We start from the raw sequence: 24,367 nt of genomic DNA, 5'->3' as shown, positions 1-24,367 counted from the left end.
GCTGAATCTTCCTGAAGGTCTCACTCAGTGAAACATGACTTTGATCTCTCTGAAAGATCTCTAGGTCACCCAGACTCACCTCCACCTCCACTGTTCCTGTTAACTGCCCGTTCTTAATTACATTAGGAGCTGAGGACACCGCTAGCTGAGAACACCATAGCCTAAACAAGCTGATGAAGTTCTGAGAGCTGGTAAAAGGTATCTACACACTGAACATTACAGCTGAATGACCTTTATTTCCATAAACAGACACAACATGTGCAGCATGATGAAGCAGACATGGAACATTATAAACGATGGACGATTCGGAGAAGGAGGAGTGATCCACAGTTCAGTGCTGAGAGGGTAGTAACCTTCGTCTGGTAACTTCTGTCCTCATGAACTCTCCTTCTGCTGATTTTTCTTATTTTTATGACAGGATGACCCGTCCCGTTCCCCTGCAGTCTGTCCAGAGGTCCGGTTACACTGGCCCGCTCCGCCCCGTTTGATCCAATCTGTGAGGGAAACATCAGAGAAATCATTAGTACTGCTGAATAAAGATTTAACCCGTTTTATAAAGAATTCATCATGATCAGTGTTACCATCAGGAGGGAGGTGAAGCTGAACAACAAGTGATGTTAGAAGGCTTTAAAGGGGACAGTACCAACACAAGACAGCAGCACTACTCACACACTGCTTTTGTCAATGTGAAGAACTAACTACTGTCTGTCCACTAGAGGCTCAGTGCTGAAATATCCCTGACTAGAACAGATCTCCATATTAAAGCAGCAGTGATTACAATATTAATACTGGTACTAAAAGGGAAGATTCATTAGCAGATTTACCAGGATATTAAGAGCAAATACATTTTCTCCTGTAAAATGAAGGATCACCAATATGTTCACTGTGTGTGTGATAATTCCCCCTCACCTCTTTAACATGTGATGTTAGAAATTCATTTCTCAGAAAGATGCATTTGATTAATATCATTTTCTTAAATAAGTTTTGTTACTCCTGCAACTCATCTACAGACTCTGCTCGTCCACTCACTCAGCTGATTGACCAATGGATTAAAAAGGGACATTCTGATGTGTTCAGACTGAGAACATGAGAAACATCCCAGCTGCACTTTACTGTAATAATAATATATAATAATAGGTAATAATAATAATTATAATAATAATAATAGGTTAATACTGAACCTGACTTTACTGAACAATCAGACTATATTTAATAATAATATATAATAATAATAATAATAATAATAGGTTAATACTGAACCTGCCTTTAATGAACCTGACTTTACTGAACAATCAGACTATATTTAATAATAATATATAATAATAATAATAATTATAGGTAATAATAATAATAATAATAATAATAATAGGTTAATACTGAACCTGACTTTACTGAACAATCAGACTATATATAATAATAATAATAATAATAATAATAGGTTAATACTGAACCTGCCTTTAATGAACCTGACTTTACTGAACAATCAGACTATATTTAATAATAATATATAATAATAATAATAATTATAGGTAATAATAATAATAATAATAATAATAATAGGTTAATACTGAACCTGACTTTACTGAACCTGACTTTACTGAACAATCAGACTATATTTAATAATAATATATAATAATAATAATAATAATAATAATAGTTAGTTAAAGTCAGTTAAAAAGTGAATTCTTTTGCTGCTTTTAATGATTTAAACACAGAATTAATGTGATCATCTCAGCACATTCACTAACAGCAGTCATGTTAGAACTACGTTCTTTATTCACTGTCAGAGTTTTCTTACTGTAAACTGCATCCAGATTTCTTCATCAGCTCTAAGAGCTGTCTCTCTGACTTCCCTAGTTTATTCTCACGCAGATCCAGCTCTCTCAGATGTGAGGGGTTTGAGGATAGAGCTGAAGTCAGAGCAGCACAGCCGTCCTCTTCTATACTGCATTTCTTAAGCCTGCAGAAAAAAAAATTATTTAATAATAAATAAATAAATAGTAATAATATCAGGGAATTTTTTTTTGTTTGTTTTAATGTTGATACTGTTTGAAGTGTAATTTACTCAGTATAACATTCTAATTATGTGAGATACTGGACTTAAAAGTAACACACACACACACACACACACACATTATGAAAAAGTGTACATGATAAAGTTGTACAGCTATTAAATTATAAACCTTTTATTAATATTTAATAGTAAAACATCAAACTACACAGAATAAAAGTCTAAACATACCTCAACAGATTAATAATCAATAATCAAAGTAAAGCTTTATTCAGGATGATTTACTACATGACGTCTATTCAGAATAAACTCTGAGTTACTTACTGTAGTTTCTGTAGTTCACACTTCTGATTCTCCACCAGACGACAGAGCTTCTTCACTCCTGAAGCTCCCAGTTTATTCAGACTCAGGTCCAGCTCTCTGATGTGGGATGGATTTGTATAAAGAGCCGAGGCCAGATCAGCACAGCCTCCCTCTGTTAAACTCTGGACTAGTCTGCAGAGGGTGAGGGAAACAACAGACAGTATTCAGTACAAGACAAGAAACTAATGTAAACATTTACATCATTAATACTGTATTCAGTAAATATAACGTATAATCGCTTCATCATCGGGTGGAAAACCCTGCTGATGAACAGTTCCTTTATACAGTCAGTACTGCAAGTTTCAGTCAGTGCTTTCCCCCAAGGCAGTTGCTTTAAAGCCCCCCAGCAGTGGAACTGGGTTCTCTGGAACGATGGTGAGGCTCCATTAAGTACTTTTGGATGGGATGAGAGGGAGATGAGGTGGAGTGGGGATCATCCAACATCCTGACCTCACTAACACTCTTTTTGAGGAATGCAGTTAGGGAGTGGGAGTGATGAACAACATGATAAATCAATAATCCATTAAAGTTCCCACAATACCATGCAAACCATGTGGACACTTCATCCACGGCTTATTGTGTACAAGGTATTCTCTGTATGACTGCATGTGCTGAATTGCAGCGTCCAGAACAGGACATGTACGGAGTAGAATTTCAGTGGGACAGTGTGGTGGGATTGTGGGAAATGGAGTTTATGAGTTTATGGAGGCCTGAAGAAAAGACAGTCAACTCATTTATAGCAAACATTTATCCTGTAAAAGACATGGAGCTATAAATTTAAAAGCAACATAATAATTAAATAATAATACATGAATTCACCAGTATTCTGTAATTATCTTATTTAATGTTTGAAAGTCTACGAATGCAAACGCACTAGTTTGTTTTTTAAATCAACCCCATAAAACCAAACCCTGATTTCTAGACTTAGACTTGCTGCTCTTTTATAAAGGCAATTCTACGCACCTCAGTTTCTCCAGTCTACAGTGAGGATTCTTCAGTAGATCACAGAGCTTCTGCAGTCCTGCCTGATCCAGTTTATTCTCATTCAGATCCAGCTCTCTCAGGTGTGAGGGGTTTACAGTCAGAGCAGAAATCAGATCTGTAATACTGCTGGATTTATACATCCTGCAGAGACAGAGAAGAAGTAGTAGAAGAAGAGGGCTGTAGTTTCGTTCAGCTGGGGTCAGTCCTTAAAACTCAAACAAAAGCAAGAGAGCTACTGTAGGGTAGGTAAAGTCAAGTAATAAACCAGCATTATCAGTTCAAGACCAGTGTGCATGGAGAAAACTAGCTCATGTGTAGATAAACCAGCCTACAGATCATTTAATGAATCCAGCTCCTTACGTGAGTTTCTGCAGTCTGCAGTGTGGATCCTCCAGTAGAGCAGACAGCTGATCCACTCTGATCTTCTTTGGTTCAGTCTGACTCAGATCCAGCTCCGTCTGCAGTAAGGGGTCTTTACCCAGCTTTTGTTTAAAATAAGTGTAGGCTTCTTCTGCAGCATTACTTTTCAGCAGTCTGGAGAGAGAACATCAGTACAGTCTAATGAACTACTCAATAACTCAATAACGGTTAAATAGGTAGTCTAGAGACGTTTCTCAACCCAGTTCTGGGGTTTTGATCTGCCCCCAGTTCCCCACACCCTGATTGAGAAGACTCCTGGGTCTGGGTCTAGTGTACAATACCAACAATACTACAATGTCATGTATGAACCAAATGGAAATGTTTGTTTATATAAATACAACCTCAGATGAACAACAACACACAACATATTCCACCGTCTCTTTACTTATTTAACAACAATGAAACATTCTACAATAAGAGATGTCCACAATGTCCACATTCTCTGCTGTGCGATTAAAATGAGTAAAAGAGAAAGACAGGTTTTGGGTGGTTCTGTATGCTTTGCTCTCATATATCTTTACAGTACAATATGATCAACACACCTATTGTACCTATAATAATACTGTATTATTGTACCTTTTATGTTATACATGTATAGATTTTGATGCTATGAAAATATATGAATGTGTGTACTTCACAAAATAAAAGACTGGCCAGTAGTTTTACATGTGAACATAGGACACTCTTGACCTTGAAGAAGCACAGATGACCGGTGGATTTACACTCCTGTGACTAATAACTAAGAAAATGGCAGGAACTAATCCTAAAATAAAAACAACCTTATGTACATCATACTTTATACAACATTATACATTCTAATATTATACACATATCCTCTCATGTGGGAGAAAAGTCCATGTTATGTTTAGCTCTCTTCTGATGGGAGGAGTTGTTACACTTTAGCTTAGATTTGTATACGTTCAAAATATACACATTTCCCAAATACACCTACTTCAGTGTCTTCAATTTATGCTGTGGATGCTCTAGCAAGCGATGAAGGCTCTTAACTCCTGCATCTCCAGGATCGTTCCCTCTGAGGTCCAGCTCGATCAGGTGTGATGAGGGATTCAATTTCAGAGCTGAAGCCAGAGCAGCATATCCTTCTTCTGTTACACTGCAGTCTGAAAGGCTAGACACAAAACATGCTGGCTTTACAAAAACAACATGTTTGGAGTTTGTGTATTAAATGATAAAATGACCTGCATAATGTAACGGCATCGTTCAGTTTACTGTTTACTGTTTATATTTAACAGAACTCACCCCAGTCTCTTTAGGTTACAATACTGATTGGTCAGTAGAGCACAAACATGTTGCACTCCAGGGTTTCCTAGTCTATTCATACTCAGATCCAGCTGTTGCAGGTGTGTAGGATTTAAACAAAGAGCTTCTGATAGGGAACAACAGTCTTTTTCTGTAATGCTGCTGTTATTCAGCCTGTAAACAAACAGATGATAAAGAAAAGATCATTCCGTTACTTTGCTTAACAAATACTGACATGAAACAGTCATGAAAGGTAGCTTTCCACTTGCACTACTCAGAACCACAGGATGAGCCTGACTGACTTCAAGAGGGCACTATATCAAACTTTGAGTCATGCCCCCAGGACCCCTTTAGCTCTGTGACCTCAGCTTGACTCACATTTAATAAATAAGGCACTTATCATGTAGCATCCATCAAAACCCAGTGTATCCTGCTCTGTTTAAGATATCAAATGGGAAACCCTCCTGATTTCTTCCTAAATTGCTATGCTAAACTGCTTTGATTTGTTTAGATTTATATCTATTTTTAAATCTGTAGCACAAAGATGCAAACGTCATTGTCCTGCTGTTACCAACTTTTAAAATATTTGTCAGGTTTTTAACCATGAAATATACCAGTTAACACCTTAATTGTTCATGGACTTCAACAAATGAACAGATGTTCATTCAAAGTTGTGCCCTTTGAATCTTAAACAATAATAGTTATTATAATTATTTATAAGAAACATTCCATACTTCAGTATCTGAGTCCTGCAGTGTAAATCCTCCAGTAGATCAGAGAGTTTCTTCATTTCTGAGTCTCCTTGTATTCTCCCACTCAGATCCAGCTCTGTCTGCAGTAAGGGGTTTATTCCTAGAGTTTTAGTCAGATGATCACAGAACTCCTTTGCAGCAGAGCTTTTCAACAGCCTGAAAGACAAATCATAAAGGATTTCCTTACAATGTTATATTTTACTGACTATCCCATCCATACTCTTCTTATTCTGATATATCACTGTATAGACTGTGCAACAGACTTTCTCTGCAGCAGAGCTATTCAACACTCTGGAGAAAAGGGCAAACACTGCTATGAATTTTATTCATATGCAATTAATTACATTAAAAACTCAGTTCATTTTAAAAGATGAGTGAAGGTATTTTGTAAAATAAATCAAAGGAACAAAGGAAGTTTATAAGCTGGTTTTAACAGTAGGTGACTGATTGATTTAACATCTCTGGAACAAGCATTTGTTATGCCAATAATTCAAATATCTACCCCAGTTTGTTCAGTTTCCACTTTGGATTCTTAACTAAATCAGTGAGTTTCTTCACTCCTGTGTCTCCAGGATCGTTCCCTCTGAGTTCCAGCTCTGTCAGCGGTGATGAGGAGTTTGATTCCAGAGCTGAAGCCAAATATGTATATCCTTTCCCTGTTATACTGCAAGATGAAAGACTAAACAGAAGACAAAACATAGTTATGCTTGGCAGAATAACCTAATCACCACATATATTTCTATGTCTGTAGGCCTAAAATGAATCCTCTGCATATGCTTATTGTCAATGTCTGCAGGATTCTCAAAACAGTGGCACCAAAAAAACAGGCTGCCATAAAGTAGCTTACTGTGATGCATACATCCCATACCCATGAGTAATTAAGCCTGTTACGAAACATCTTAAGAAATATCCTAAATACATTAATATCAGCTAGAAGACAATCATTTTATTACAGGCTCTTAATAATTAGACAGTAAATGACAATAATATTTAAATATAACAATTATGTATAAAATGTAAACAAATCTTTGAAATATTTGTTTAATTTTTAGATTTTATATTTCCTTGTACATGGAAAGAGACCAGTTAACACTAATGCTGAACAATAAGCACCCATAAACCACATTCAGTGAGTAACAACCTTTAGTTCAAAATTTTGGGTTTGAACACAAATGTTTAAAAGTACAAGCTGCCAGACACCACTGTGGAGGGAACAGACTGTCACTTATACTTTTAGTTTAGTGCTTTAAAAGTCCTTCTTTTACCCTCTGTGTGCTGAACAGGCCCGTTATATAGATTATACAACATTATAACATATATACTGTAGATATAGATAAGCTCACCTCAGTGTCTCCAGTTTACAGGCTGGACTCTTCAGTCCTTTAGAGAGCAGCTCTACTCCTAAGTCCTGTATGGGATTGTTGCTCAGATCCAGCAGAGTCAGATTAGAGGATTCTGAGCTGAGAACTTGGAGCAGAGCTGAACAGCTCCTCTCAGTCAGGTTACACTCACTGAGCCTGAAAGTAAAAGTGAGACAAAAAAAGTGCTTAAATCTCAAATCTTGTATAAATTTAAAAATTAATAAGTCATTTCAGAGAGTTTACACTAACTTTCAAGTTTAAAGTAAATGCTTAATAGTAAGTAAATGTCCATAATATTCAAATATAATTTATGTATGTAATGTAAAGTTATTGTTTTCATTGATCAATTACACTAGTGCAGAGTGTGACAGTAATGTACATTTTGTAGTTATGTTTTTGTTTTTTTGTTTTTTAATTATGTAATATCAGGACTTTATGAACCCAGGAGGCATTAAAAATTGTGAATCTTTGTGAATCCAAAAAAAGGCAATGTATCATTGCTCTGTATGCAATACAGTGTTATAATGTGTTGTAAATGTTGGCTGTCAACATGCCAACACCAGTAAACCATGAATGGTGGAGAGAGTCCATACTGTGTGCAAAATCCACAAAAATAACATTGCATTTTGTGTGCAAGACATTGGTTCCACATGTTGTAATTAAATCATGAATAAATCATATTTAGTGTGTAATATTGTATAATTTAGTTTCTTAGTGTTTATATGCATTAGCCATATAGCCAGGTTTGAACACAAGCGATTAAAATACAAGCTGTACTTTCCAGACACCGCTGTGGAGGACTTGATTTAGAGCAGTCCTTTTTTTACTTCTACTTTCACCTTCTGTGTAAAATATACCACAGTAGTATAATGGCAATGGCTCACCTCAGTGTCTCCAGTTTACAGGTTGGACTCTTCAGTCCTTCAGAGAGCAGATCTACTCCAAAGTCCTGTATGGGATTTTTGCTCAGATCCAGCAGAATCAGATTAGAGGACACTGAGCTAAGAACGTTGCGCAGCCCTGAACAGCTTCTCTCAGTCAGGTTACACTCACTGAGCCTGAAAATAAACGTAACACAACAGAGCACCAACAATCTCTCATTTTTATCCTAATATTGTTTCACAAATTTTTCATGAGTTCATTCTAAACCTCAGAACTTTTACAATCAGCACATTCATATGACTATATGGCTATATTGCTACAGCTCTATTAGACAGTATGCTGCCATGCTTGTTCTTTATCAGCATGATCTGTGTGTAACATCTGAGAAAAGGGATAGACACAGAGCAAACACTGCATCAAACAAACTGAAAGAGGAAAAAAGGCAAAACAGAGATCGGTACACAGACTTTACAAACTGGGACTAATGGTCAGAATGAAACTGATTTATTCTGGCCTGACGCCAAACAAATTTCAATCACAGACAGATTTCCAATAAAATCATGTGAGTCTTGTTGGAATTGCAGCGCTCTCCAGTCGTCATAATTATCTGGTCTAAGTAAATTTATGATGTATATGTTATATAGACATGTCTCTAAATGTAAGCATAAATTCTAGAATGTAAATGAACTGTTAAAAATCTGAAGATTTCAGTCCTGGCTTGCACAGACTGTGACGCTGATATTGTGAATTACTGAACAGTAAAACTCAGGATGTAATAAATGAGACGAGGCTTGAGAGGTTTACCTGTATTACTGATCAGGAGAAACAGGAGTTACTTACAGAGCTGTTGTGGCTTCCTGGACCACCGGCAGCAGTCTGTTAAGACACTCCTCTGATCTGATGAACTTCTGTAAGTCAAACACTTCCAGCTTCTCTTTTGATGTCAGCAGCACAAAGACCAGCGCTGACCACTGAGCAGGTGAGAGTTCAGCTTCAGAGAGACTTCCTGAACTCATGTGACTCTGGATGTCTTTCACTAGAGAGTCGTCGTTTAACTCATTCAGACAGTAGAACAGATTGATGGACCTCTCTGGAGACGGGTTGTCCTTAAACTTTAGCTTGATGTACTCGACTATCTCCTTTCTGCAGTCAGACCTGCTTTCAGACTGGGTCAACAGACCTCGGATGAGCTGCTCATTAGACTCCAGTGAGAGGCCCAGGAGGAAGCGAAGGAAGAGGTCCAGGTGGCCATGGTCACTCTTCAAAGCCTTGTCTACTGCAGTCTTGAGAAATTCAGTGAGCTCTGTGGTTTTGCTCTTCTCTGATGTGGAGTGTTGGTCAAAAACATTCTTGTGGTCATTTCTGAGAGATAAGTATGCAAATACGGCAGCGAGGAACTCCTGAATGCTCAGATGGACAAAGCTGAAAACTGTGCCGAGAAATCGGACGGTCTCCTGAGTGCACAGTCCTGAGTATACGGATATCGTACTGGGGTCAACCCCACATGCTTCTAGATCTTCTGTATAGAAGATCAGGCTGTTTTCTTCCAAATGCTGAAAAGCCAACTTTCCCAGCGAGTGAATGGCTTCTTTATCCCACGGTACATCCAAGACATTCTTTCCAGAGTACTTCTGGTTCGCCTGTATGGCCTGGAAGATCAGAAAGCATGTGTACATTTCTGTCAGTGTCTTCGGTGTTTCTCCACTCTCTGTTTCTTGCAGAATTCTCTGAAGCACAGTGGCTGAGATCCAACAGAAGATTGGGATATGACACACGATGAAGAGGCTCCTCGATTCTTTAATGTGCTCAATTATTTTTGTAGCCAGGTTCTCGTCACTGATTCTCTTCCTGAAGTATTCCTCCTTCTGCTGATCATTGAAACCACGCACCTCAGTCACCCGGTCAACACACTCAGCAGGGATCCTACTGGCTGCTGCTGGTCTAGTGGTTATCCAGATCAGAGCTGAGGGAAGCAGATTTCCCTTGATGAGGTTTGTCAGCACAACATCCAGTGAGGCTGGTTTACAGACATCATTCAGACTCTCATTTTTCTGGAACATCAAAGGAAGTTTACATTCATCCAGTCCATCAAAGACGAACATGACACTGTTCTGATCTGTTAAAATTAGTCCTTTCGTCTCTGGAAAAAAAAAACAGATGATGTTCATCAGACTGTGAAATCCCTTCTTCAAGTTCAGTTCCCGGAAAGGAAGTGGGAATATGAACTGGATGTCCTGATGACCTTCACCTGCAGCCCAGTCCAAAATGAACTTCTGCACACAGATTGATTTCCCAATACCTGCAACCCCCTGTGTCAGCACAGATCTGATTGGTCTGTCTTGTCCAGGTAAAGGTTCAAACATGTTCTTGCATTTGATTTGTACATCCTGCTGCATCTGATTTTTCTCAATACGTCTCACTTCATGTTCTTTGTTGACCTGTCCAGCTCCACCTTCAGTGATGTACAGATCTGTGTAGATCTCATTGAGTCTGGTGGACTCTCCTTGCTTTGCAATTCCTTCACAAACACGATCAAACTTACTTATCAGTCCTTCTTTAAGTGGACGCTGTATAATTCCATTCAGCTTATCTAATGAATAAATAATAAAACAGCAGAGAAAAAGAAGGTAAAATAGTTACAGAAACACGTACAGTCTTGTATTTTTTTATATATATTTACTATTGCATATATAATTATCATATTGTGTCATCTATTGATCTCTTACTTTGCAGTGCAGTAGCGACGTCTTTATGATTCATCAGGTTTAGGAAAGTCAGGGTCATGTTGAGCACAGTCTGTTTTAAATTCCACTTCATTTGCTTGGCATTTCTGTAATAAGTTGTGTTTTGCTTTCTCAGAAGTTTTTTATACATTTCCAGCTCGTGTTTTATAAACGCGATCATTTTGTTTTCGAGATCCTTTAGGAGCAAAGAAGTAAGAAAATGTATTAAATGAATAAAAATAACAATCAAGTTTTTATTATTTTTATTATTTTACCATTTACTTCAAATTCTAATGTTACATTTCCAAATGTTCCAAACTAAATCATGGATCTTGGCACTTATAGCCTAAATCTCTTGCTATCTGGTCAAAATTGCTACAAGTGATAAAAGACCTAAACATCCATGATGATGGGGCTATAAATACCTGCGGGGTGAGTGTCGGGATTCATAGACTGAGAAAGGTGGTACAGTGCAGTGAGGGTCTCATTGGATGTGTGGAAAATGGGTCATAAAGCAGTTGTGTGGAATTGATTGGTATGGAAGCGTACGGTCATACAGGTCTACCAGCAGTGGCAGAAATCCCAGCCTACAGGAAATTCTCCTCATTCTGGAGCAGAAGTGAGTGAAGACCTTGTGTACACAAACAAGATGTAGTTCTTGTTTGGAAGCTCATTCACGAGCCGTAAAAGCTGATGGCAGTCCCTGTTTATCAGTTTTGTCTTTTTTTTTGCCACAATTCCTGTAGGCTGGTATTTCTAACACTGCTGGTAGACCCGTATGACCATATGTGTCCATACACCTGCAGATTCTGCTACTTCCTTCACACTATGGTCTTTGGCCACGCCCAAATCCAGTGACTCACTCACACACTCCTCAGGTATTTATAGCCCCATCATCCTTGTACAGCACCATCTTCAGGAGTCTGAAGTTAATACCACCTTAAACATGCAAGGTACTCCTGCCTTCCTCTGCTAAACGAGTGTTTGTGCGCTAACACAGTGAGGCAACTGGATCTGTGTGCCTATATAGCCTTTTCCCAGGTGTTTTGAGTTGGCCTTAATTACTGGCTGGTGTGACTCTGGGCCTCCCTCTGGTGGCAGGCGGAGGCCTTGCCCTAGAGCCACCCCTTACAAACTCCTCAAGTATCTCAAGACTGTTTGCTATAACAACCCATTTCTCCTGATCATCTTTAAATTGTTTCTACACCTTGATTGGGGTCTATTTGTGGTAAATTCAGTTGATTAGACCTGATTTGGAAAGACCCAGACCTGTCTATTTAAGGTCTCACACCTGCAATACATATCAGATCAAAACCCAAGCCCTGTGGAGGAAAGAACTGCATGTGGAGCTCTGAGACAGGATTGTGTGGAGGCATGATCTGGAGAAAGCTACAATAAAATATCTGCACTGAAAGTTCCCAAGAGCACACTGGCCTCCATCTAGAAGTTTAGAACAACCAGGACTCGTCCAAGAGCTGCCGCCCCACCACACTAACTAATGAAGGAAAAAGGGTAATAGAGGTGAGCGAGAACTCAACGGTCACTCTGGCTAAGCTCCAAAAATCCTGTGTGCAGATGGAAGGAACTTCCAGAAGGTCAACTATCACTGCAGCACTCCACCAATCTGGGCTTTATGGAAGAGTGGCCAGACTGAAGGCTCTCCTCAGTGAAAGAAAGAAAGCCCCTAAAGGCAATGACCCTTAGCACACAGCCAAGACAACACAGGAGAGGCTTAGGGACGGCTCTGTAAATGTTCTTGAGTGGCTCATCCAGGGCCTGTCTAAAATAAAAAAGCGTCTAAATACTTATGTCAATGCAATATTTTAGTGTGTGTGTGTGTGTGTGTGTGTGTGTGTGTGTATAAAATCTTGAGTAAATGGTGTGTAAATTAAGCAGCTAAAGTTTAGTGATTAAGTTATATGATCAGCCATTCATGTAAGCTGTTTTCAAAAATACTGTCTTACATTGAAGATGTCAAAGAAATCTTTAGGATTCCTTTGAGGCTTGTCAGCTTCGGCATCCAACTCTGACCCCATGTGACCTCTGCAATTAACAAGAAATTCAGACAGTTATTTTCTTAAATAAGAGTATTTAGCATGGCGTTTATTTGAATGGTTTATTATTTTTAACATTTGCATTAACCTTTTACAGTTATTCTGGTCATGTGTGACCACTATATTACAGTTAATCCCTTTTCAAATCAAAATCACATCAAGTTACACATTACACAGGTGTAAAGAAAAACTTACAAAAGGTGCCTCGTCCCTCACAGTATTACAAAAAAAGAAGAACGTATATTTACAGAAAAGAAATACTGAATATGTGCACATTAACCACACACACTGTGTGATGGTACAGATGAGGTCCACAGTCCACAAGCTATTGTTCGTTCAGCAGCTGAACTGCTTGAGGATAGAAGCTGTTTCTGGACCATCTGGTTCTGGTCTTCATGCTTCTGTAGCTCCTGCCGCTGGGCAGCTGAGAGAACAGGCAGTGGCTTGGTTGGGTTGAGTCTGTGATAATCCTCCTGGGTCTCCTCAGACAGCAGCTGGTGTAGAAATCTAGATGGTTGGGCTGTGAGCACCACCCTCTGCAGAGCTTTCTGCTCTTGAGCAGTGCAGGTGGAGAAACAGCCCCTTAGAATACTCTCCGCAGTGCAGGTGTAGAACGTCCTGAGGATGCAGGAGTTCATACCAAACCTCTTCAGCCGTCTGATGTGCTTTCTTCACCACCAGTGTGGTGTGTTCTGTCCATGTAAGTTCCTCACTAATGTGAACACCAAGCAACATGAAGCTGCTGACCCTCTCCACAGTGGTCCCACTGATGGAGATTGGGGTGTGCACGCTCTCCTGTTTCCTGAAGTCCAATACCAGCTCCTTGGTCTTGCTGATGTTAAGAGAAAGGTGGTTTTCCCTGGTACCAGTGTGACAGGAAGCTGACCTCCTCTCTGTATGCTCTCATCATTGTTGGAGATTAGGCCCACGATTGTCATGTCATCAGCAAATTTAATGATGGCATTGGAGCTGTGTCTAACTGTGCAGTGGTAGGTATGGAGGGAGTACAGAAGTGGGCTAGGGGGGCTCCAGGGTTGAGGGTATATGAGGATGTGATGCTGCCCATCCTGACCACCTGCACCTTATGACAGTGGTTTAAGCAACCGGGCTCCAGTTATTTAGGCAGGTAATGCTGGCTCCAGCTAGCTGAAGTTATGCTTTAAGCGCTCTGCCAGGTTTGCCATCTGGACCAGCAGATTTACGGGTTTGACGCTCTTAAAGTATCTGCACACATCAACTTCGGAAACAGAGTCAGGTGACTGAGTCCGAGTACTCGTCAATGTTTTTGACGAATCATGAAACATCTCCTAGTTCACGTCATGAAAACAGTCCTGAAGAACAGAGTCTGATTGGTCTGGGCAGCTCCATTTGAGTGACCTGATTTGCCGAATGAAGGTCAGGGGAGGGCTTTGTACGCTTCTCGGAAGAGGGTGTGGCAGTGGTCCAGAGTCTGTGTTTTCTGCGTGCTGCGCGAGATGATAAAACTTGGGCGCTACTTTCCTCAGGTTTGCTTCATTGAAGTCCCCAACAACAATGAACTCTCTGGCCCCTTATTCAGCAGATGAATGGCGCTCCTTCTTTGTGCCATTTCTTTGTCCAGGGATCTGATTGATATTGATCTGAATGATATTACTGTGAACAGTGGTGCTTATGAACCCTTTAGGGTTCTGATATATGAGGACCTTAGGGGACGAGGGGGACAGTAAGTAAGCTGCTGTCTAAGAACCTGAGGGGATGAGGGGGACAGTAAGTAATCTGCTGTCTGAGGACCCAAGAGGACGAGGGGGACAGTGAGTAAAATGCTGTCTGAGGACCTGAGGGGATGAGGGGGACAGTGAATAAACTAATGTCTGAGGACCTAAGGAGAAGAGGGGGACAAGGAATAAGATGGTGTCTGAGGACCTGAGGGGACGAGGGGGACAGTAAGTAAACTGCTGTCTAAGAACCTGAGGGGATGAGGGGGACAGTAAGTAAACTGCTGTCTGAGGACCCAAGAGGACGAGGGGGACAGTGAGTAAAATGCTGTCTGAGAAGCCATGGGGACGAGGGGGACAGTGAATAAACTAATGTCTGAGGACCTAAGGGGAAGAGGGGGACAAGGAATAAGATGGTGTCTGAGGACCTGAGGGGACGAGTGGAACAGTAAGTAAGCTGATGTCTGAGGACCTGAGGGGACAAGGGGGACAGTGAGGTTGGAAGAGTTCTCTTCCATAAATGCATACATCATGAGATATGCAGGAGTCAGACCATGAAGGGCTTTGAAGGGGATGGGCAGCCAGTGTCAACAAGTCAAGCAGGATCTCAGCAGAGCAAATGGGTGAGGCAAGAGTGAGCAGTTCAGGAAGTTCAGACCCTTGCAGATGGGCGTTTAGACAGAGAAGTAAAGCCAGGCGGGGTCAGCGTGTGTAGATGTAAATAGTGGCCTGGCCATTGCCAGGTTTCCAGAAGCTAAGCTGTTTTTATAAATGATTATTTTAATAATAACATCAATCAATGTGTGTTAGTTATGGATCAGGAGTTCAGGAGAGCTAAGCCAGTGACGTATGCTAAATGTGTCAGGATGAGGTCAAGCATGAGAACTGAAACACATTTAAGCTCAGTAGCTGAATGTTACCAATTACAGTTACCACAAGTAAAAAAAAAAAAAGAACTCCAAAAATGTAAAAATCAAACCAGAATGAAAGTTCACATCAGGATGAGAAGCAAAATGCAAAATACTGGACAAGAACAGAATACCAGACAGCCCTGCCCCCCGTTTATCTGAGGAAGTCTGGAAATACCTCTGCTGTGAAGGACAATTTTTTGAGAGTGATTTCTGGAGAGCAGGCTTTTGTCTCTTGTTCTTCTTCAGGAGCTCCTGACTGGACACAGAGGAGTCCGCGGTCTGTCCAGTGTCACTGAGAGACAGAGAGGAGAGTGCTTCAGCTTACTGTATTAACAGAGTCAGTCATGTAGGACATACATTAAACATGCATTAAGAAACAGAACAGGCCAATCAAACTAACCCAAACATGAAGAACACAGAGCTTGAATCCACTACCACACTTTAACCATCACTGTAACTGACCATTCTGTGATAGCTGCAGGCCACTGTGCAAGTCATATAAATACACTGCTATGATGATCAGACAGATGATCAGTTACCAAAAATTAGAACATTTTCTGACTGGTGTTATTAACCAATATTCCCTCCAGGAAGTTGAATGAGCTGAGAATAGCATCTGTCTTTACCTCTAAAAGCTTCAGCTGAGTAAAAAGGATAACTATGCAGAGGTTCTGAATCCACTTTGTAAGAAAGGTCCTTTGACTGGTTACAAGGAACTCAACATAAATAACATAGACAATGACCAGGCAGTACACTACATTCAGCTACTCTGAGTTGCACCCATTGCTGACTAAATCAAGCTGAAAGTCTCCTTCTCTGGACAGTAGAGACAGTTACTCCAACAGAACCCTTGATTTCAGAAGAAACAAAACTTCTGTCCAAATCGTTTATCATATTTAAAAGGACTGTGGTTTGAGTGTGTGGGTGTTACTGAATATGAATGTGTTGTATTTGACTCATGATTCAGTTTGTCATATTCCCAGTCTTATGAATCAAAGAACAAAGAACAAACTGGACAAACTGATTAAGAAGTCTGGCTCTGTTGTAGGAGTCAAACTGGACACTCTGAATGTTGGGGCTGAAACATGAGCTCTTAATAAGCTGCTTGCCATCATGGACAATGCATCACATCCCCAGCTCACTACAGTGGAGAACCAGGAGAGTGTGAGATCTTCTCTTCCCACTGCAGTTAGATTCAATAATGAGTTACTACTACTATTAATAATAATAATAATAATAATAATAATAATAATTAATGCACTCACTGCAGTTAGACTTAATAATGAGTTACTACTACTATTAATAATAATAACAATAATAATAATAATAATTAATGCACTCACTGCAGTTAGACTCAATAATGAGTTACTACTACTATTAATAATAATAATAATAATAATAATAATAATAATAATTAATGCACTCACTGCAGTTAGACTTAATAATGAGTTACTACTACTATTAATAATAATAACAATAATAATAATAATAATTAATGCACTCACTGCAGTTAGACTCAATAATGAGTTACTACTACTATTAATAATAATAACAATAATAATAATAATTAATGCACTCACTGCAGTTAGACTTAATAATGAGTTACTACTAATATTATTATTAATAATAATAATAATAATAATAATAATAATAATTAATGCACTCACTGCAGTTAGACTCAATAATGAATCTCCTTACTGCAGGAAAACTACTGATCTCCTACAGTCTGAACTGTGCTGTTTTAAACCTACTGCTACATGTTAGTTCATTACTACTACTATTATTAATAATAATAATAATAATAATAATAATAATAATTAATGCACTCACTGCACTGTGATCTCTACCGGACCTACTGCTGTTACTACAGGTCCACTCTGTTACTACGGGTCCACTCTCTGTTACTACGGGTCCACTCTCTGTTACTACGGGTCCACTCTCTGTTACTACGGGTCCACTCTCTGTTACTACGGGTCCACTCTCTGTTACTACGGGTCCACTCTCTGTTACTACGGGTTCACTCTCCGTTACTACAGGGTCACTCTCCGTTACTACAGGGTCACTCTCCGTTACTACAGGGTCACTCAGGTCCACTCTCTGTTACTACAGGTCCACTCTCTGTTACTACAGGGTCACTCTCTGTTACTACAGGGTCACTCAGGTTCACTCTCTGTTACTACAGGTTCACTCTCCGTTACTACAGGTTCACTCTCCGTTACTACAGGTTCACCCTCCGTTACTACAGGTTCACCCTCCGTTACTACAGGTTCACTCAGGTTCACTCTGTTACTACAGGTTCACTCTCCGTTACTACAGGTTCACCCTCCGTTACTACAGGTTCACTCTGTTACTACAGGTTCACTCAGGTTCACTCTGTTACTACAGGTTCACTCTCTGTTACTACAGGTTCACTCTCTGTTACTACAGGTTCACTCTCTGTTACTACAGGTTCACTCAGGTTCACTCTCTGTTACTACAGGTTCACTTAGGTTCACTCTCTGTTACTACAGGTTCTCTCTCTGTTACTACAGGTTCATTCTCTGTTACTACAGGTTCACTCAGGTTCACTCTCTGTTACCACAGGTTCACTCTCTGTTACCACAGGTTCACTTAGGTTCACTCTCCGTTACTACAGGTTCACTCTCTGTTACTACAGGTTCACTTAGGTTCACTCTCTGTTACTACAGGTTCACTCTCTGTTACTACAGGTTCACTTAGGTTCACTCTCTGTTACTACAGGTTCACTCAGGTTGACTCTCTGTTACTACAGGTCCACTCTCTGTTACTACAGGTCCACTCTCTGTTACTACAGGTCCACTCAGGTTCACTCTCTGTTACTACAGGTTCACTTAGGTTCACTCTCCGTTACTACAGGTTTACTCTGTTACTACAGGTTCACTTAGGTTCACTCTCTGTTACTACAGGTCCACTCTCCGTTACTACAGGTCCACTCTCCGTTACTACAGGTTCACTCTCCGTTACTACAGGTTCACTCTCCGTTACTACAGGTTCACCCTCTGTTACCACAGGTTCACTCTCTGTTACTACAGGTTCACTCTCCGTTACTACAGGTTCACTGTCCGTTACTACAGGTTCACTCTCTGTTACTACAGGTCACTGTGGCTCCTAGTTATTACATTATCTACAGTCTTACAACCTCAGATGTAATTACCGTGGATTTACACCAGATTTGGCACACTATCTCAGAGCAACACGTTGTATATGAATCTTACATTTGGTCCCATTTTGGATAATCTAGATTAATTAATAATTATTAATAAATTATAATTATTAATTAAAACACAAGGTAAGATAAGCCTGTCAGGTACCTGTGGAAATCTGACTGGTTAATGGCGGTCATGTCTCATAACTCATAACATTAATAGATAATGAACCAGGACAGCAGATTTTGTGTGTTATAGCGCCATCTATTGTGTACATGTATATCTATGATTTTTGCAATATGAGCTCCATCCATGTTTCTGTCTTTAACTTTTAAAGTTCAGGTTATTGAGATTTTGTTGATAACACATTTGTGTATGACAGGTGAAAGTTCAGAGAGTCACTGGTTAGCAGTTAAATTCTGCATTAAGTATAAAATACTCCTTCTGACCTATACCTATACTGTGGTCCAACAGGATCTTGCTACAATCACACAACCCAGCTCAAGCTTTCAGATAATCCACCAGTGTTCCTTACTGTTTCTGTGCTGATGTTGCCTGCTTTAATACTTACACTGTTCTGTAGGGGTCTGATTACAGGACTGATTACTGGTTTCTGATTTGTACTGCTGTCTCTCTAATCTACTTCCTTTACAGGTCGTACATCAGTCTATTCCTAAACACACCTTATTTTTTCTCCTTTCTTCATGTGTTAACTGCCCCCTGCTGTCTGCTCGCCACTGCCACTTCATTCTCACCTAACTGCACAGCTGTGCATAAGACTGTTTATCAGCCCGAACCTTCACATTTCACTCACAATCTTATAATCTATGGCTTGATGCCATTTTTGTCACAGAACAACAAGAATTAAAAATAACAAGAGAGACAGCAGTGAAGTAAGAGCTGTCATTTGTTGTGTTATCCAGTGTCAGCCAGAGGAGGAGGGGGTGACCTTTTGAGTGTTGGTTCCTGTGGGAGACTGAACCTAAGATCTTTTCTAGTGGTACTTTAGTACATGTGTTCACTGGAAAGCAAAACATGTATCTGAGGATGGGATTAGGAAGCGTGAAGAAAAGACTACCTTTCAGGAGGAGCTGATCCCTCTTTAAAGTTGCGAGGTTTTCCCATTGACTGGTCACTCTTGAAGGATACACAGCTGGATCCAGGGGAGTTTGGCCTTTCTGCAGTTCCACTAAGATCAGAAAGAAAGGGGTTTAAGAACTCTTTTTTCACCACAATACACCATCTAAAAGAATGATTCTGCACCTTTATCCATTACCCGCAGACAAAGATAGAGAAGAGTTCAGATGTGGACACATGAAGGACAAGGTGCTGTACATTCTGGGATCTGCAGGAATTCACCATGATCTTGCCATCTCCTTTGAGAACTCACTGGTCACTCCATCTACAGAAGCTGGAAGACTTGGTGTAGTCATGCATGATCAGTTATTGTTCTCAACTTACATTGCAAATCTGACTCTGTCGTGCAGATTTCTCCTCTTTAACATCCGGAGAATTCCACCCTTCCTCTCTAGAGAGCCGCCTAGGTGCTTATACAGTCTCTCATCATGTCAAGACTTGATTACTGCAGCTCTCTTCCGTCTGGTCTCCCTTTGCGCTCCATCAGACCCCAGCAGCTTATCCAGAACACAGCGGCACGGGTCGTCTTCAACGTTTCTAAATTCAGCCAGGTTCAGCTCCTCTGCTGCGTTCTCCTCACTGGCTTCCTGTAGCTGCTGCCCTCATCAGATTTAGACCCCTGACTCTGACCTACAAAGCCAAGATGGGAGAAGCTCCTCCATACTTGATGCTAATGGTCAAAAGCCCATCTGCACCAAGAGCCCCTTCCAGCCTGAAGTAGGACCCGCCATCCCTCAAGGTCCATGGAATTCAAGCATCAAGGCTTTTCTCTGTCCTTGTTCCGAATTGCTGGAACGTACTTCTTCTGGGTGTCCGAACAGCAGAGTCGCTCACTGTCTTCAAACCCTGACTGAAGACCCTCCTCTTCCAACAGTACTCGGGCGATGTGTAGTGTCCAGTATTATGGTCTCAATGTTGACTATGGTGTTTAGTAGTATCTAAGCTTAAGAGGTATCTTTAGATCCTAGTCTATTCAAACTAGCTGAGGGTATTTTCAGAGTAAAGCAGTGAAGCACTTTTCTAGGTCGCTCTGGAGAAGAGCGTCTGCTAAATGCCTTAAATGTAAATGTTCCTTGTGCAGGAAACCAGGCTTATAGGTTGGTGTAGCTCTGGATTACACAGCACTCTAATTAGAAATCTTCTACTGAAAAGAAATACATAGTCCAGGTCCAAGATTTAACCTTCTCTGGGAGACTGAACCTAAGATCTTTTCTAGTAGTACATTAGTACATGTGTTTACTGGAAAGCAAAACATGTATCTGATGATGGGATTAGGAAGTGGGAAGAAAAGACTACCTTTCAGGAGGAGCTGATCCCTCTTTGAAGTTGAGAGGTTCTCCCATTGACTGGTCACTCTTGAAGGATACACAGCTGGATCCAGGGGAGTTTGGCCTTTCTGCAGTACCACTAAGATCAGAAAGAAAGGGGTTTTAGAAATCTGATGAAATGAAGGTATTCTCACCACAAGTGAGTTTAAATTAGCTGAACGTGTGACATAAATGGAGAACAAAGCAGGGATCAAAGAACTCTTAATAATGTTCTTTGGGTAATTATGTTTGACGTTGTTCAGACATTCCTCATGTAATTTAATGTTTATTGAGTCAGATGAAATCAGTCATTGTGTTCATGCATTTAACCTTCCATCCGTTCCGGTCAACGCCGCTGGGATGGACGCCCAGTGTAGGGATATACAGGAGAAACCCAAAACACCCGAGTTCACCCAAGTCAGCTCCCCAGTTCCACACTGCAGAGCTGACTGGAAACATGTATGTGAAGAGCTCAGGATCAGCAAGTAGAAGAGAGGACTACCTCTCTGAAGGAGCTGATCCCTCTTTGAGGTTGAGAGGTTCTAGCATTGCGTGGTCACTCTTGAAGGACACACAGCATCAAGGCTTTTCTCTGGCCTTGCTCCGAATTGCTGGAACGTACTTCCTCTGGGTGTCCGAACAGCAGAGTCGCTCGCTGTCTTCAAACCCTGACTGAAGACCCTCCTCTTCCAAGAGTACTCGGGCAACGTGTAGTGTCCAGTATTATGGTCTCAATGTTGACTATGGTGTTTACGAGTATCTAAGCTTAAGCGGTATCTTTAGATCCTAGTCTATTCAAACTAGCTGAGGGTATTTTCAGAGTAAAGCAGTGAAGCACTTTTCTAGGTCGCTCTGGAGAAGAGCATCTGCTAAATGCCTTAAATGTAAATGTTCCTTGTGCAGGAAACCAGGCTTACAGGTTGGTGTAGCTCTGGATTACACAGCACTCTAATTAGAAATCCTCTACTGAAAAGAAATACATAGTCCAGGTCCAAGATTTAACCTTCTCTGGGAGACTGAACCTAAGATCTTTTCTAGTAGTACATGTGTTTACTGGAAAGCAAAACATGTATCTGAGGATGGGATTAGGAAGTGGGAAGAAAAGACTACCTTTCAGGAGGAGCTGATCCCTCTTTGAAGTTGCAAGGTTCTTCCATTGACTGGTCACTCTTGAAGGACACACTGGTTCCAGGGGAGTTTGGCCTTTCTGCAGTTCCACTAGAACTAGAAAGAAAGGGTAGTTAGAAATCTTATAAAGAGCTTTACTTCATCTAAAATAAACACATGGAAGCTTTAACAGTCACTTATCTTCTGCCTTATTAACATATTCAAATAAGTTAATAAACACTATGCTTGGACAGCTAATAGCTCATATACTATAGATTATTATTAATTTGGTTGGATGCAAGCCCATTCACACCCACCTGCTATTTAATTTTAATTTGGTCAGAAATTGTAGCAGCTATGATCAACCTGACCAAGCTGGACCATGCGGTCATTTGTAATCCATTAAATGAAATGTAAATCTGATCATTTCTGGGGGGAAATATTTATATTAGCCAGTATCTGAATACTACACTTCAACACTGTGTTATACCGTGTTACACTAAACACCAGTTACTCCCACAATGCTCTACTGCTGTTAAAGAGCTGAACAGCACAGAAATATCACATATTATGATTCATCATCTATAAACACACTAATGATGCACACGGTTTACTGTGCGCGCACTAAAGCTCTGGCATTTAGCTTCGCTGTTCTGTCTGTGGTGAGGAGAATGTCTGAGCTTCCTGATGGTTTCATATGTAGAAAACTGTGCATCAAACCCATGTCTGCACACATCTGTTAAATTAAAAGATCATAAATGTATGGATTTCTTATTGTTAGGCTTCTTTAAAAGGGTAACATTGAGAAGCCAGTGCGCCTAACACCGGAAACCGGCTTCTCTCGTTTTACTTTCGCTTTTATTTTTGCAGTTATTTTCTTCTTTAGCTGAAATATAATTTATTACACACAATATCTGTATACAACACCTGCCTTTATCATTTTCATCATTCTGATTAAATATCACTGCACTACACCGTTTTCTCAGTGTAGCTCGTGTGGCTTGTAAGTTCACCACAGCTCCACAGTAATATTCAGGCTTCACTTGGTATATGTCTTTGTATATCATATTTAGACACTTATTACAGCTGCATTTTACCATTCCTACCTTCTCCTTTATTATTGAGCTTCAAACGACTGCCTGTTCCAGATGGACTACATCACGTCTCCAGGTGTTTCTGCTGTGTGGAATAAATGAGATTATAATACTATAGGAGATGGCTCGTGCGTATGTGTATGTCCTTGTGAGAAGGTCGTAACGCGCAGATTCTTATTCAGTTTCACTTTTCTTGTAAAGAAAACCTCTTCTTCCTGTTTCCTCCCGCCCCCTCACTTTCCTGTACTGAAACCCCAGGCCCGCAACATTTAGCCCAGAGACAGACTCAGAGTGCCCCTAAGGGCATGTTCAGTAGTTTATTGCTGTGTGAGATAAAGCTGATTGTAGCAGTTTTATGTAATAGACGCTTTGTAATTTAGTTCATCATTTATATGTAAATAATAATATGTAATTACACAGTTTAAGCTTGATTGCAATAAAGGATGCGTTGAGTTCCATTTGAGATGAAAGGGGACTAAATCTTTACTGAGAGGGTCTTGTGGGCCTAACTTCTAAAGGAAGTTACTTCTAAAAAACTGATTGATTTGTCTTAAGTGCCCTCCATGCACAAATGCAAATGTACGTCTGTCTCTCTTTTCTTGTAGAAAGATTTCAGTTCCTGTAGATTTTATTTACATATGCAGAACAAATAGGTACAACCTCTGCCGGTGCTGCCAGAGAGTGTGATTATGCTCTGTACATGTGCTTAATAACCTTGATAAAATCTTAGTAACATTTGACAGCATAAACATGTTTTAAAGAATAAAGAATGTTTATTCTGAATAATATAATAATCAAAAATATTTTAAGTGTACCTGATACTTATACCACAATCCTAACAGCAGCTCACAGATATGTTAAAGAATCATGGAATCCATAAAATGAATCCATAAATATTCCAACAGAAAATATGAGACTCAAAAATACAAATGATCTCAAACACATAACATCTCTTGGAAGACTTTCACTACTATAAACAAACCAAGAGAACGAAAGAAAAAAATAAAGTGTGGGGGAATATCATCTTAGGTATACAGTAACTATGTGACACTGAATAAAGCCTGAACTGTGAACCTTGTCCTCTTACATCACCACTTTACTGAGTTACACATACTCACTACTACTGCTGCTGCTCTCATTGCT

General features: G+C 40.1%; 1 protein-coding gene across 3 annotated transcripts; it reads right to left on the bottom strand.

The window, feature by feature from the left end:
* Positions 1 to 216: 216 nt before the first annotated feature.
* Positions 217 to 23,377, bottom strand: LOC140538939 (NACHT, LRR and PYD domains-containing protein 3-like). Of its 3 annotated transcripts, XM_072661497.1 has the most exons (19): positions 23,237 to 23,377; positions 22,134 to 22,247; positions 21,013 to 21,123; positions 19,658 to 19,768; positions 15,591 to 15,707; positions 12,721 to 12,799; positions 10,760 to 10,952; positions 8,874 to 10,623; positions 8,036 to 8,209; positions 7,134 to 7,307; positions 6,293 to 6,469; positions 5,773 to 5,946; positions 5,039 to 5,212; positions 4,731 to 4,907; positions 3,719 to 3,892; positions 3,338 to 3,499; positions 2,336 to 2,506; positions 1,799 to 1,960; positions 217 to 494 (listed from the first exon to the last, which is right to left on the bottom strand). In XM_072661497.1, the coding sequence occupies exons 2-19, from the start codon at positions 22,178 to 22,180 to the stop codon at positions 461 to 463; spliced, it is 4,161 nt and encodes a 1,386-aa protein (XP_072517598.1). In that variant the 5' UTR covers positions 22,181 to 22,247; positions 23,237 to 23,377; the 3' UTR covers positions 217 to 460. The 3 variants fall into 3 exon arrangements, with proteins under 3 accessions (XP_072517598.1, XP_072517600.1, XP_072517599.1); XM_072661499.1 differs by lacking the exons at positions 22,134 to 22,247; positions 23,237 to 23,377 and adding an exon at positions 21,526 to 21,563; XM_072661498.1 differs by lacking the exons at positions 21,013 to 21,123; positions 22,134 to 22,247; positions 23,237 to 23,377 and adding an exon at positions 19,856 to 19,956.
* Positions 23,378 to 24,367: the final 990 nt, after the last annotated feature.

Source organism: Salminus brasiliensis, chromosome 18, assembly GCF_030463535.1.
Source record: "Salminus brasiliensis chromosome 18, fSalBra1.hap2, whole genome shotgun sequence".
Taxonomy (NCBI): domain Eukaryota; kingdom Metazoa; phylum Chordata; class Actinopteri; order Characiformes; family Bryconidae; genus Salminus; species Salminus brasiliensis.
Note: the sequence above shows the minus strand (reverse complement) of the source record. Positions and strands in the feature narration are given on the sequence as shown.